We start from the raw sequence: 13,818 nt of genomic DNA on the forward strand, positions 1-13,818 counted from the left end.
TTAAGTCACTATTATTAATGATGAATCCTGTGAAAAACAAGCAATTGACTTACGAAAATATTCTTTGTTTAAAAATTCTACTTAAAGGTTGCTTTCCATCTGCTTTTTGTAAGACTAAGTTTTGAAAGTTGGAGTGGTAAGATCTGAATCAAAGTTGTGTGGAATTATGACTAATGCCACTACTTCGAAGCTTCCTAAGCTGTGCCTCAGGGAATTACCCCGAATCTGTGAGAAGAGTTGATAACAAATTACAAGTGGTGTAACACATCTATTTGATCATTTACTGCTTCTAATTCAGCAAATAACTTCAGATGACCCCCATGTAATAAGAGACATTTTAGAGTTGGCAAATTCCATATTTTTATGTTTTTAAAAAGACATTTTTTTAATGGTTTCCTCCTTAGAAAATGTCGAGATGCCTGGGTGGCTTAGTCAGTTAAGGGTCCAACTTCGGCCCAGGTCATGATCTCACAGTTTGTGAGTTCGAGCCCCGCATTGGGCTCTCTGCTGTCTGCACAGAGCCCGCTTCAGATCCTCTGTCCCCCCATCTCTGTTCCTCCCCAGCTTGCACTCTCTCTCTCTCAAAAATAAATAAAAACATTATTTAAAAAAATAAAAAGGTCAATGTCACTGACTTTTTTTTTTTTATCACCTAGTCTTGGTTGTACAGTAAAATGCTTGTCTACCTCCATTGTCACAGAGGATCTCGAGGCTCACCCAGGCCTTCAGACAGGTAATCTGGTTAAGGCCTTGGATCTTCAGGTGAGGTCTGACCCCTTTGTTTCCATGAAGTCCATGCTAATTCACCAAACAGAAACAACTAGAGCTTCAAACCTTTGGCTTAAGCGGGTTCTAGGCCAGGGTTCCAACTATCTCAACTCAGACACACAGTCATACACAAGAGCACAAAGAATCTTCTTCACACTCGTGCCCACAGGGCTGCCCAGAGATTTATCCCCCTACACACGTGGCCTTCCCCACAGCTGACAACAGCGGCCTGTGCGACCTCGTCATCATTTTACCAACGGAAAAACAGAAAGATAATTCTAGAAAAAAAGAAACGAATCATTTTGGCTGAGTGGTCCATTTGAATGTTGTGATAGACATAACCCATCTTTAGGTAAGCCTATGCTCATCAAATCTAAAATGCTAGGTCAACAAGGCCTCAGTGGCTTCTTGTGTTGTTTTGCTACATTGTTCAAAAAGTCCAATGCCTAATCAGAGGCCACACAATGGTGTTTGGCAAACTTCATTCATTATGGCACAGCACATATACAGACGATGGTTTTCATATAAAGAACCTCCATCTCTTACTAGGGAACAATCAGCCCCTCTATTTCAAATTAGGTTACTTCCTGGTCTGGAGTTTGGATTCTTTTGTTTAGAGGATTCCCCACCTCCATCATCTAGTAATACCGATATGTGTCATTGCAACTCAGCTTCCAACATCTGCTTTTCATTTTCACTAAAAAAAAAAAAAAAAAAAAAAAAGAAACCACACACGGAATTTTGAAGAAACAGAAGTCATACCTAATTTACTGATATTTAATCCATGTAGGTATGTTTTTTTCTAGTAAGAATGGTCTTTCTGGGTTTGTTTTGCCCTGGCACCTCTGAATACATTTCCGAATTTTGAAGTGTTCTTTTGCAATGGCTTTTGATCTCAAAATCATATTGAATATATTTCTCTGCAAAGTAAACACAGGAAACAAGGATTCTCTGCTAATGTCAAAGCGAGGAAATCAAAGACACCCCTTTTCTTCTCCCGGACACGCACCTGCCCTACTCAGACCTTTGGAAGAGGCTGGTGCCTGTGTTAGTATCTGATAAAGCACAAGAATTGACTTCCACCCGCACACGCATGCACACCTGTGCACACAAGCATGCACGTGCACACCTACCTTTTAGGGTTTCAAGGTCATAGAAAGTTGCCGCAAACCTGGTGGCCCGATGGGAAGCTGAGCGGGAGTCGGTGCTGGTCAAACTTTTGAGCTTCAGTCGGCATCTCCACAGCTTCCAGTCCTCGAAGTGTGTGATTCGCAGCAGCTCCTCCAAGCCAGAGGCCGCTCTGATTTGCTGTTCAGTTCCTTCTAACGTTGACCGAGACGCCCGCTTGAAACAAACAAACAAACAAACAAACAAACAAAAATACTGGTTGCAAAGCCAGTTCCTCAAGTGTTAGTGTGTCTTGACAGCCCTCATTGCTGACACTTAAAGATGTAAATGGAGCTGAAAAGAAACGAGAGAGATGATTCAAATGTACACCGGCACCTAGGAAAAGTACTAGTGAGTTTTTTTGATTCACATTCTGCTCATTTATGATGGAATCAAAATAAATATTCCCCTGGATTCTCAGGACATTTAAAAGCAGTATCATAGTGCGTTGAATGGGTGGACTTCGAAATGATATATCCCAGAGCCTGCGAATGTGACTTTCTGTGGGCAAAGGATCTTTGCAGATGTAATGAACAGATCATCCAGGTGGACCCAAATACAAAGACAAGCGTCCTCTTGGGAGAGAGGGGGAAGGGGCACCTGGGTGGCTCAGTCGGTTGAGCGTCCGACTTCAGCTCACGTCATGATCTCTTGGTTTGTGAGTCTGAGCCCCGCATCAGGCTCTGTGCAGACAGCACAGATCCTGGAGCCTGCCTCATACTCTGTGTCTCCCTCACTCTCTGCCCCTTCCCTACTCACATTCTGTGTCTTTCTCTCTCAAAAATAAATAAACATTAAGAAATTAAAAAAAAAAAAAAAACAGGGAGCGGGAGACATGGACACAGATGAGGTTTTGTGAAGACCGAGGCAAAAGTTAAAGTAATGCAGCCACAAGCCAGGAATGGCCCGGAGCCCTCAAGAGCTGCATGAGGCAAGGAAAGATGCTCTCCCAGACTCTTCGGAAGCAGTGCAGCCCTGCTCACACCTTGATTTCACATTTCTGGATTCCAGAATGCTGAGAGAATATATTTCTATTGTTTTAAGCCACCGATTTTGTGGCAATTTGGTACAAAAGCCACAGGAAACTAATAAGGAGTTTAATATCATACTATTTTTGTGACAGGAGCCAATGACCATTGCTTTCATCTCTGTTATCTGAGAAACTAGCCCACAAAGTCCTGGGGACCCTGCCTACAGTCGCACAAGAAAGAAAGGTTTTAAGAGGCTGATATTTGAATTTTCTAACTTCTAACCCTCTGAGACTTTCTCTATTCCTGTTCACTATCTCAAACACATCTTTTTTTTCCTGATAAAATACACATCCAAAGGTAATGTTGAAAATTTGCTTTCCACACAATTACATGGACTGTATTGGCTGATACAACGCAGGGGTGTGTGAGACTCCGCCAATATGGTGGCTGAATTGTTCCAAATAAGGGGCTTGGTGATACAAATATGATACATATGTACAATGAAATACTATGTGGTCATCAAAACCAGTGATGTAGATGTCTACTGGGACAGAATGAATTGAGCTCCTCCCTGGAATGTGCTGGAGAAACAATACAATGGTCTGTCTATGGTTAGCGACCCAGATTTTCACCTGCTGAGCCTGTGCTTACTGGATCTTTGTTTTCCCAGGCAGCTGGGATACATGGGCTGAGGGGACTTTTAGATCTGGGTGAGGGGGCAGCCGAGGGACCAGGGCAGCTGCAGGATGGTGCTGAGGAGGGTGGACGGAGAGATGGGTATCAGCTGCCCGCTACCAGGGAAGGAACAGCGGGGGAAAGAGAGGTGAGCAAATGGGACCTTCAGGAAGCAGTGCATTGAGTGGTGTGATATACACCCTCCTCCACTGCCCCTCAAAAACTTTAGTTAAAATCTGCATCAATAATCAAAGGTTTGGGAGTAGGATTTTTTTGTTTTTAGATAGGATGATAGATAATGAGCGTTGTCCAAAAGCGGGTGCTCAAAAGAGCTAGTGCGGTCAAGTCATGTATGATTCAGTTTTGCTATCTTTTAAAATTATTTATGTGTGAGGGCGCCTGGGTGGCTCAGTCAGTTAAGCAACCGACTCTTGATTTCGGCTCAGGTCATGATCTCAAGGTTTGTGGGATCTGCTTGGGATTCTCTCTCTCTCCCTCCCTCTTGGCCTGCCCATCCCCCACTTGTGTGTGTGCTCTCTCAAAATAAACTTTAAAAAAATAAAATAATTTATGTGTGTATAATGTCCATCATGTATATATAAACAATCATTGTTAATCACACATGTAAAATTACATATATATATATATATATATATATGCGTGCGTGCACACACACACACACATATAATTAGTATCTGGAGGGATACACATGAAAATATAAACAATGGCTCCTATTCTACATCAGAGGCTGTCAAACTACAGCCCCCTGGTCTATTTCAGCCTGCTGCCTGCCTATTTTATGAATAAAGTTTTATTGGCACACAGCCATACCCATTCATTTTACATACTGTCCATAACGGCAGGGTTGAGAAGCTGCAACAGAGACTTTCACAGCAGATTGAATCTTGAGGCCAATGTCCTTTTCAAATTTCAATTATTATCTTTTCAGGCATTATATTTTTCATTACCCCATGTGTTACGTTGTTTCAATTCTAGTTTTGAAATATCTATCAGACATATATTGGAGCCTGTTAATGATCTCACATGCCTTGAAGCAACTCTGAAACTCACTGATTCTCCATTAAGGCTCATTTGTCAATAGCCTCCCATTTCCTGATTATTCATGGCCTCTTCTGCCTGGACAGTATTACTACTTCACATTCAGCTTAATCTTTGAAATAAAATTTTGCTACATCATTGCTTCCCCACGAAAATAATGAAACCAATCCAATAACTTTTTATAGGTTTTAAAAATCGTACTATATTGAAAGAATTTTTTACTGAGGCAAGTTTCATTCAATACTGTCCATGAATATTGAATATATAGATGCATGTTTTCATAGTTCTTACAGATTTCAATTCAATCTCAGAACTGTTTTTCAACTATCCAACTGAGAACACAGGAGAAAATATCAAATCTCTGGATTGAATTAAAGGCACTGAAATGGCTCACAGGACTTGCCTCATCACAGAACATGCAGTGTTTACCCAAATACTCAAGAGTTATTTAAGCATACTTTAAGCCTTATAATTTAAAATCTAGTTTGAAATAGCTGAGATAATGCAGACAGTCATTTTGCAATTGCAAGAGGAAGTACTCACAACATAAGCAGAAACGTGACATCTCATAGGGGGACACATCTACAAAGGGTCAACAATGGCTGGTGGGCTGTGGTTTCCAATAGACTTTCTGTGCTAGGTGATTTTTGTGTCATTAATGTTATGTAATCTGCTTGGGTGAGACAAAAATTAAAATCACAAGGTGTAAATATAATCCCAAATGTATATGTAAGCCATTGGTTTCGATGGTGTTGTTGGGGATGAGGCGCAATGGGAACCCTCTTACATTGCTGATGGGATTGTGGGATGGTGCTGCCACTTTGGAAAGGAGTTCAGCAGTTCCTTAAAAAGTTAAACATAAATTTACCATATGACCAACCCACTGCGCACCTGGGTAGTTCCCAGGAGATAGAAAGTAGATGATTGGCCACCTGGGGCTGGGAGTGGAAACGAGGGTTAACTGTAAAAGGGGGCACAAAGGACCTTATGTAGATGATGGCTGCCCGACTCGGTAAGTTCCTGAAAATCATCAACTTACTTACATCAGGTGCATGGCTAATGCTTACAGTATGTAGTATATCGCTGTAACTATTTAAAACCATGCCTCCCCCACCGCTCGGAGCGCCCTTTTTTAATGTTTGTTTATTTTTGAGAGAGAGCGAAACAGAGTGCGAGTGGCGGAGGGGCAGAGAGAGAGGGAGATACAGAACCCAAAGCAGATTCCAGGCCCTGAGCTGTCAGCAGAGAGCCTGACACGGGTCTCGAACTCGTGAACCGTAGTCAGACGCTTAACCGACTGAGCCACCCAGGCGCCCCCAGGATGCTGCATTTCTAACAAGCTCCGAGGTGATGGCGATACTGTCAGTTGGCTGACCACGCTCTGAGAAGGGTTTGGAGCAAAGGTTCTCAACCTTGGTTTCACCTTGAACCTACCTGGGAAGAGACATCAAAGAAATACTGATGCTTTGGGATCCCATCCTCAGAGATTCTCATTTTATGGGTCTGGGCTGCAGTTTTACCATCAGGAGTTGCTTTTTTAAACTTCCTGAGGGTTTGCTAGTCTTAGGGGAAGCTGGGTTGGAGATGCATAGGAACTCTCTATACTAGCTTTGAAACTCTTCTGTAAATCTAAGAGTACTTCAAAATAAAATTTATGTAAAAAACCTTCCCAAGTGATTTTAATGCGAACCACTCATTTGCGGGATGGAGCATGCTGGTGTAAGTCCAAGGACTCTCTCTGGTTAGTGCCTAAGGAACGTCCAAGTCCATTGAGAGGCATGCTGAGAAATAATCTTATTCTTTAAACTCCTCCAAGGGTTACACCTTGGATTCAAACTATTTGTGTAAGTATCCTGATTAACTGGATTTCCAAAGCCCTTCTTAAATAATCTGACTGACTGATTGGGGACCAGCTCCCCACACGTATGACTTTTTCAAGGTTGCAGACCAACGATAACCTTTTCCAGACAAAAGAGCACATGGTCAAGCTGCCTTTCCTGAAACCATCCTAAATGACAGGATAAATTGCTTCTCAAATTTCCAAGGACTCAAAACAACCCATTTCTCAAAACAGAATTAAAAATAATAGGTAGTGCTTTATCCTACTGGAATTCAATAGAGAAGTGTAAATTGCAATCTTCTCACAAGGCGGTCCATAAAAGTATTTGAATGAAAATATGAATGAGGAGTATAAACACGGATGCCTTGGTGGGAGGAATACGGCTTGGAGTCGATGGCCAGGCTCAGATCCTGGCTCTGAGCTCTCAGATCTTCTGCGAAGAATTTCGGAGTGGAGCCCCTGATTACTTTCCTCAAAGAGCTGTGAAAAGCTTTTTGTAGGCCATCCAGTCAGTCCCATACTATTAAGAATCCTGTTCTAGATACGGAAACAGATCAGCTCTGCAAAATTCCTCTCTGGACCTCTTGAGAGCGTTGTGTCTAAGACTATGATTCCAAGCCTTTTAAAATCTGTTGATGCTATTTTGCCCACCATGTCGGCAATGTCTTCAGGAAGTGTGCTAATAAGGAGGTGGAGTGAATAGGATTTATATATTGGGAAAATCCAGAAGCTTCTGGGTGAGCTACGCAGGGAACACATTTCGCACGACTTTCCCCAGATTTGCCGAGGGATTTACATGTCCCTGGAGTTCGGGGGCATCACAGCAGTCAGCAGTTTCCCTTTGCAGGGGGTTTGGGGAGGTGGATCAGGTTATAACGTCAATAATTCTGTGCTCCCTCCGCCTCTCAGTAACTTCTGTTTTGCTGCAAGGGCATTTTGCATTTCCTCTCTAACGAAACGTTTAAGGCTTAGCCAAAACCACCAGAATTTTCCTGCTTTGGGTTCCGGGTTGCACAGTCACACTCCCAGCGGCCCTCCATACATACTATTCCCCCTGCCCCTCTGTTCCCTGTTCTCACTCTCGCACGTGTCAAGGAATCTACCCAGGCCATGTCAGACTGCGGAGTCCAAATGAAGTTTTCCTACTCTACCTCCCACAGCTCCCGAGGGAAAATAACATCCACTGAATGGAAGCTTTGCTTGATACTGCAAACCATAGCTAACTGGAGGGGGGACCACATGGATGTGAATTGGTCCAGACCGGTTTTGAATGGGAGAGGACTCTGGAAGACGTGTTGGCCATTTCTGACCAAGCTCAATGTACACTCACCATATGATCGAGCAGTCACACTCCTGGGAATTTGCCCTTGATAGAGGAGGACTTAGGTTCACACACAACCCTTCACACCAACGTTTATAATAGCTTTCTTCATAAGAGTCCCCACACTGGAAAGAACCTGAAAGTCTTTCAGTGGGTGAGTGGTTCAGCGAACGGTTCCATCCATCCTGCGAAGTCGCACTCAGCAAGAAAACAGAATGATCCAGTCCACGCAGCAACTTGGGTGGATCCGCATGGCATCGGCAGGGGAAGAAGCCAGTCTCAGAAGGTTACGTACGGGAGGTCTCCATTTGTGACATTCTCGAAAAGCCAAAATGATAGTGATGGGGAACAGATCAGAGGTTGGGCGGAGGGCATGACTATAAGAGGCCAGGGTGAATGAGTGTTTCCCTATCCCGAGTATGGCGGGGGTTACACAAACCTCCACGTGTGTTAAAATTCACAGAACAGCACACCGAAAGGGGAAAATATTTTTTAAAAAAGTAGGCTGCCTTTGAACCAAGGCATGGCTCCTTTTTGGCCATCTGACTGAGGGTCAATGATTCAACTTCCCTAAGGCTTGGCCTCCTCATTTGGAGATGACAAGGTTAACAGTGCTCACCTCAGGGAGCTGGTGTGCAGATTACATGAGGCCATGTGTGGGAAACAGTCAGGTGGAAAGTTATTTTCCCTCCTGTCCTTTCTCAGGGGCGTGGCCTCAGGGCCTGAGCTGCAGTGCAGACGTCTGGGCTTTATGGCCCGTGATTTCCCTGAGTAACCAGACAGGGGAGTTTGAAAAGAACAAAATGAACCAACTACAATCAGAGTAAATGCAAATTTAAAAGAGAAAAACCACCTTTCCAGGGTAAAGGACAAACTTTTTCTTTTTCTTCTTCTTCTTTTTTTTTTTTTTTTTTTTTTTTTAACACTTCTTGAAGGTATTTTCAGATGAAAGGCCAATTTCAAAGTAATCTGCTCAGGCTTTACATATGTCATTATAGACGGATAAGAAACAACCCACTTCTTAAACCTTCGTGTTCTGTTGGTATGGTCCGGCCTTCCCCAGAACAGACGGTATCTTCCGGAATGGGGTGCATCAATGGAGGGCAGAGAGAAGAATGCATGCTTGCTAGTCATGACTGCTGTGATTGCCTAGAGGGAGCCAGCCAAGGGCCTGGTCCTGCTTCTCTGAAATCTACAAACCTGGCCATCTGGGGGCCTCATGTTCCCAGTGGCTCTTTTACTTGCATAGTTCTGTATTAAAATGCACATAGATGAGAAAACTAGGGCATTTAATTAAACTTGACTAAGAAAAGGAATTGCAAACGCAAGGAAATTGTGTGTGTGTGCGCGCTCACATGTACGCACACGCATGTGTGCATTTCTGTGTGTGTACATAGCCATTTGGAGATTTTAAAGGCATACTGGAGGGCTGAGATGTCTGGGCCCTCCACATCCTCCAATTGGATGAATACCGCTGGTGATTCCCCCTGCCCCCGGCCAAATGGTCTAGCATTTGGGGAGATGTTTATGCCTCCTTTGTAGGTTTTAAATCCGCGCTCGACTGAAAAGCCTCTGCTCCCATTGGATGCACCTACGATTAGGAAATGTGAGGCAGAGGCATGTGGGATGGGCTTGCATAGCAAAACTCAACGGGTGCTGTGAGTAATCCCAAGAGGATATATTCCTTTTATAGTTTCTGTATCACTGATCTCAAAGATCAAGGGCCCAATGCATAAGGAAACAACTCAAAGCCTTCATGGTAATTAGGTTATTGACTAAAAACAATTTCACATCTGCCCCCCAAAAGGGAGAAGTACCTTTCTAAGCCCTACTGATATTGGACCATAAGACTTACTTTGACCAGTGGGACATTACAGGACATGACACAGAGTATTGAAATCTACTCAGGAGTGCACGCTTCTACATTTCTGCCATTGCAGCTACCCGCTTCTGCTAATCCACTGATCTGAGGAGGATGAGAGACATGTAGGGCAGACCCATACTCAACCGATGGCTGGAACCTGGATCCTGACTCCCAGCTGACCCACAGCAAAATGAGTGAGAATAGGTTACTGATGTCTGAAGCCACTGAAATTTAGTCTGGTTTGTTACATGGCATTATCACAGCAGCAGCTAACTGCTACAGTCCTATTTCAGTCTAAGTGTGACACAATCCATTGGATGGGCACAGGATCTTTATGCAAAATCTCATGTCCTTTTGGACAGTCAGTGGTCCCATGTCAACATTCCATGGCTGCCCTTCTCTTCTTCGCCAACATCCTCTGAACTAAGATGCCCAATGATCCCCAGTCTTGCGGTGATGGTAGTTGAACCAAGCACACCATTGCAAAGGCTGCTTTTATTTTTTCATCCCAGTCTGTTCTTTCTGAGGAATCTTAATTGAGGATTAAGGGCATTCACTCAGTCAAAATTACACCCTCCCTAACTCTCTCCAGAATGGAATCATAAGCAACAACAAAATGGCCGCCCTGGCAATATTCCACAAATGTCATGATCTGTCTCCAGAATCAATTTTGGCCAACCTAGACTTCAGGAAAGCAATACTTTTCTCCAACATGTGATTGTTATAATTATTTAGGTAACAACGAATAACAAAAAAAAAAAAAAATCTCATAAAAATTTACATTATTACTTAAAGTTCCAGGCATTAAAACTATCCTTCCCACTGGCCAAAAGGAACCTCTTGGTTGTTGGTAAGATGTGAACATAACTAAGACATCTTTATTTTATAAAAATGTCATTTCCACTCATATGCCTGGCACATGGTGGACATTCCACAAATATCTACTGAGCTGAATGTACAGCTTTCCTTTTTCCAAGGAAAAGGAGCCTACTCCCGAACAGCAGAAATAAACTTAAGTGTCTTCCTTTAGTGATTCTACCCCAGTATCCAACCATGGTTGCTTCCCATCCCACAGATACGTTCAGAAACATTTAGAAGCAATCAGGGTTATGTTAGCCATGAATGCCCTTCACCAAATATTTCCAGCTTTCTTCTGAGCACATGGAAGGACTCACTTCCTGTTCCCCTGTGGTTGGATGGAGCAGTGGGTCAGGGGGCTGTGACCAGAAGTGGTACACGTCACTTCCGGGCCAGAGCATTTAACTGCCAAGACAAGACCATTGAGGGCTCTCCTGCCCTCTGTCGCAGTGATTAATGACATTCAAGATGTGGGTACTGAGCCAGCTTCAACCTTAAGTGTAGCTGACCGTGAACTAGCCAGGATGGCCATGTGGTATGAGCCATAAATAAATCTCGGTTGTTTATGAGCCACTAAGATCTCGGGGCTGCTTGTTATTGTGGTATATCCTGGCCTACGCTGACCAATAAAGTCTCTGACCCGAGTACTTTGCCATAATCTAGCACATGTTCACAAACCACAAATCACCAGATGAAAACACAGACATCCCTTCTCAGGAATGTCAAGGATGAAGGAAATCACCATGGTGCCCATGTTTTACCCACGTGGCCCCAAGCTGCTTCACCCGTCTCCCTTTCTGTGACCAGCAGGCTAGAAAATGGGCGGAGGTGACCTCTTCTATGGGACCTAGAAGCTCTGTGGTGACCTAGGGCTTGGGGCTAAAAGGACACAGCAGAATTCTTTGATAGCACCATGTGACCTCTCTCTAGTCCCCAGGAAGATAGCACAGGGTAAATGTAATGCCTTATAAAAAATGCTTCAGGGGGTGCCTGGTCAGCTCAATCAGTAGAGCATGTGACTTTTTTTTAGGTTTACTTATTTAAGAGGCAGCAAGCAAGCACGAGCAGGGGAGGGGCAGAAAGAGGGAGAGAGAGAGAATCCTGAACAGCCTCTGCACTGACAGTGGGGCTCAAACCCATGAACTGTGAGATCATGACCTGAGCCGAGATCAAGAGTCAGACGTTCAACTAACTGAATCACCCAGGCGCCCCTGGCAGCTCTTGAGCTCAGGGTCGTGAGTTTAGGCCCCATGGCGGGCATGGAGCCTATCAAAATAATAACAAAAAAACCCAAACACTTCAGATTTTAAAAAACTGAAATCAGACAAGCCACGGTGAGAGCAGATGCTGGAGACTGCTTCATGCAGCAGTTGACAACCTGGGTATCTCCAAATCATGCAGGCTTTGTCCATCAGTCAGTCCACACTTTTTTCAGTATCTACTCTATTACAGGCTTTGTGCTAGGTGACTGGGACCCGGAAGTAGACCGCGCAAAGCTCGTGTTCTCAGTCCGCCCCCCTCCCCCCCCCCCCGCCACAGGCGCTACTGGAAAAGCACTTGAGCTTCTGCCCCCTGCTGGCCGCCCACGCTCAGTGCTCAAGCGGGTGCCTTAGGGGGACAGGAAGTCTCTCTAGCTGGGGCTGGAGAAGCTGCGCAGGGCCAACACCAGGGAGCGCAAGCAGCGCCATAAAACAAACCAAAAAAACGGAAGAGAGAGAGAAAAAAGAGAAAAGTGCTTGTTCTCAAAAAGCTTTCCTTCTAGTGGAGGATGACAAAGCAATAAACTTAAATGCAAACAAATGAAAAATGTCAGGTACTAGGGGCGCCTGGGTGGCTCAGTCGCTTGTGTCTGACACATGGTTTCGGCTCAGGTCACGATCTCACAGTTCATGAGATCGAGCCCGGTGCTGATAGCACAGAGCCTGCTTGGGTTTCTCTCTCCTCCTCTCTCTCTGCCCCTCCCCTGCTTGCACTGCCTCTGTCTCTCTCAAAATAAATAAACAGTTCAAGAAAAATGTCAGGTACCAACACAGACTATGCAGACAATAAAATCATGTCATGATACCGGTCAGGGTTGACAGACTATGACCCGTGGGCCAAGTCCAGCCTGTAGCCTCTTTTACTACGGCCCGTAAACTAAGAACTCTTTTTTTTACAATTTTACACGGTTGAAATGAGTGAAAAGACGATTTCATGATGCATGGAAGTGATATACAATTCAAATGTCAGTGTCCACACAGTTTTACTGGAACACAGCCGCACCCTCTATGATCCGCCCTGGCTGCTTCTCCAACCCCAAACACCCGTGGCTCTGGCCCCCACTCTCCCTGCTACTGTCACACTGGCCCCCTGGCGGGTACCCGAACACCCAAGCCACCTCCCAGGCCTCCCCACGGCCAGTGCACGATGGTCTCCTCTACCCCCCTGACTTCCTTCAGGGGTCTGTGCAAGCGACATCGAATCAGAGACGTCTCCACCATCGCTCTGTGTCTCCTGCTTGATTTTCTCCGCGCCACTACCCCCGACGTGTTAGAGATCTGCCATTGCCTGCCTCTGCCCGCCACGCGTGGAACAGTTCTCTGAGAGTCAAAACGCTGTCAAAACACTGTCTTCTTCCCTGTTGCATTTCCAGCACCGAGATGAGTGCCCCGATGTAGTAGGTGCTCAGCAGTTCAGTGGCTGAATTGTCCAACACGGGTGAGTGCTAATGGGAGGCAAGGGAGAGCCTTTACCAGCCGGGACAGTACAACCACTCAAAGCTTTCACGATGCAGGGAGGCCTCAGGGTGCCTTTGTTCATAATGTACTGGTATCTCGGTAGAGGTTATAAGAACTCGTGGCAAGAGAGAGAAAAAACTGGACTTATCCTAGAAGCCACCCACGAAGAAATGTCTCATTTCATCTCCTCGCAATTACATTCCAGTGGTAGGAAAAGTGTTATGCTTAGAAATGTCCTCAGAAACAACGTTACTATCATTTGCGTCCCTATTTCTCTAGGACCTCCAGCCAAAGTGCCTGGCAGCTCGGGGTCTTATTATGGGAAGCTCTATACGGAAGCACTCATGTGTCCAAATACTATATTTCCATCCCACAAAATGCCTTTATCAGCTGGTTCCTAAAAGGGGTTCCGTAATGGATCTTGTTCAATATTCAGCATTACTGTTAATTTTTTTCTTAGGGGCCTAGGGTAAAGGTTTACCCCTGAGTCCAAATCGGGATTTTTATTTAAAACATTTTTATGATGTTTATTTTATTTTTGAGAGAGACAGAGCATGAGCCAGGGAGGGGAAGAGAGA

General features: G+C 44.6%; 1 protein-coding gene across 1 annotated transcript in view; it reads right to left on the bottom strand.

Moving 5' to 3' along the window:
* Positions 1–13,818, bottom strand: part of VEGFD (vascular endothelial growth factor D) — a 30,945-nt gene that overhangs the window by 13,529 nt on the left and 3,598 nt on the right. Inside the window, exon 2 of the mRNA XM_039233948.1 lies at positions 1,902–2,112. Within this exon, the coding sequence (XP_039089879.1) occupies positions 1,902–2,112 (211 nt within the window). The remainder of the gene's footprint in view (positions 1–1,901; positions 2,113–13,818) is intronic.

Source organism: Hyaena hyaena, unplaced genomic scaffold (assembly GCF_003009895.1).
Source record: "Hyaena hyaena isolate Hyena2069 unplaced genomic scaffold, ASM300989v1 scaffold_80, whole genome shotgun sequence".
Classification (NCBI taxonomy): Eukaryota; Metazoa; Chordata; class Mammalia; order Carnivora; family Hyaenidae; genus Hyaena; species Hyaena hyaena.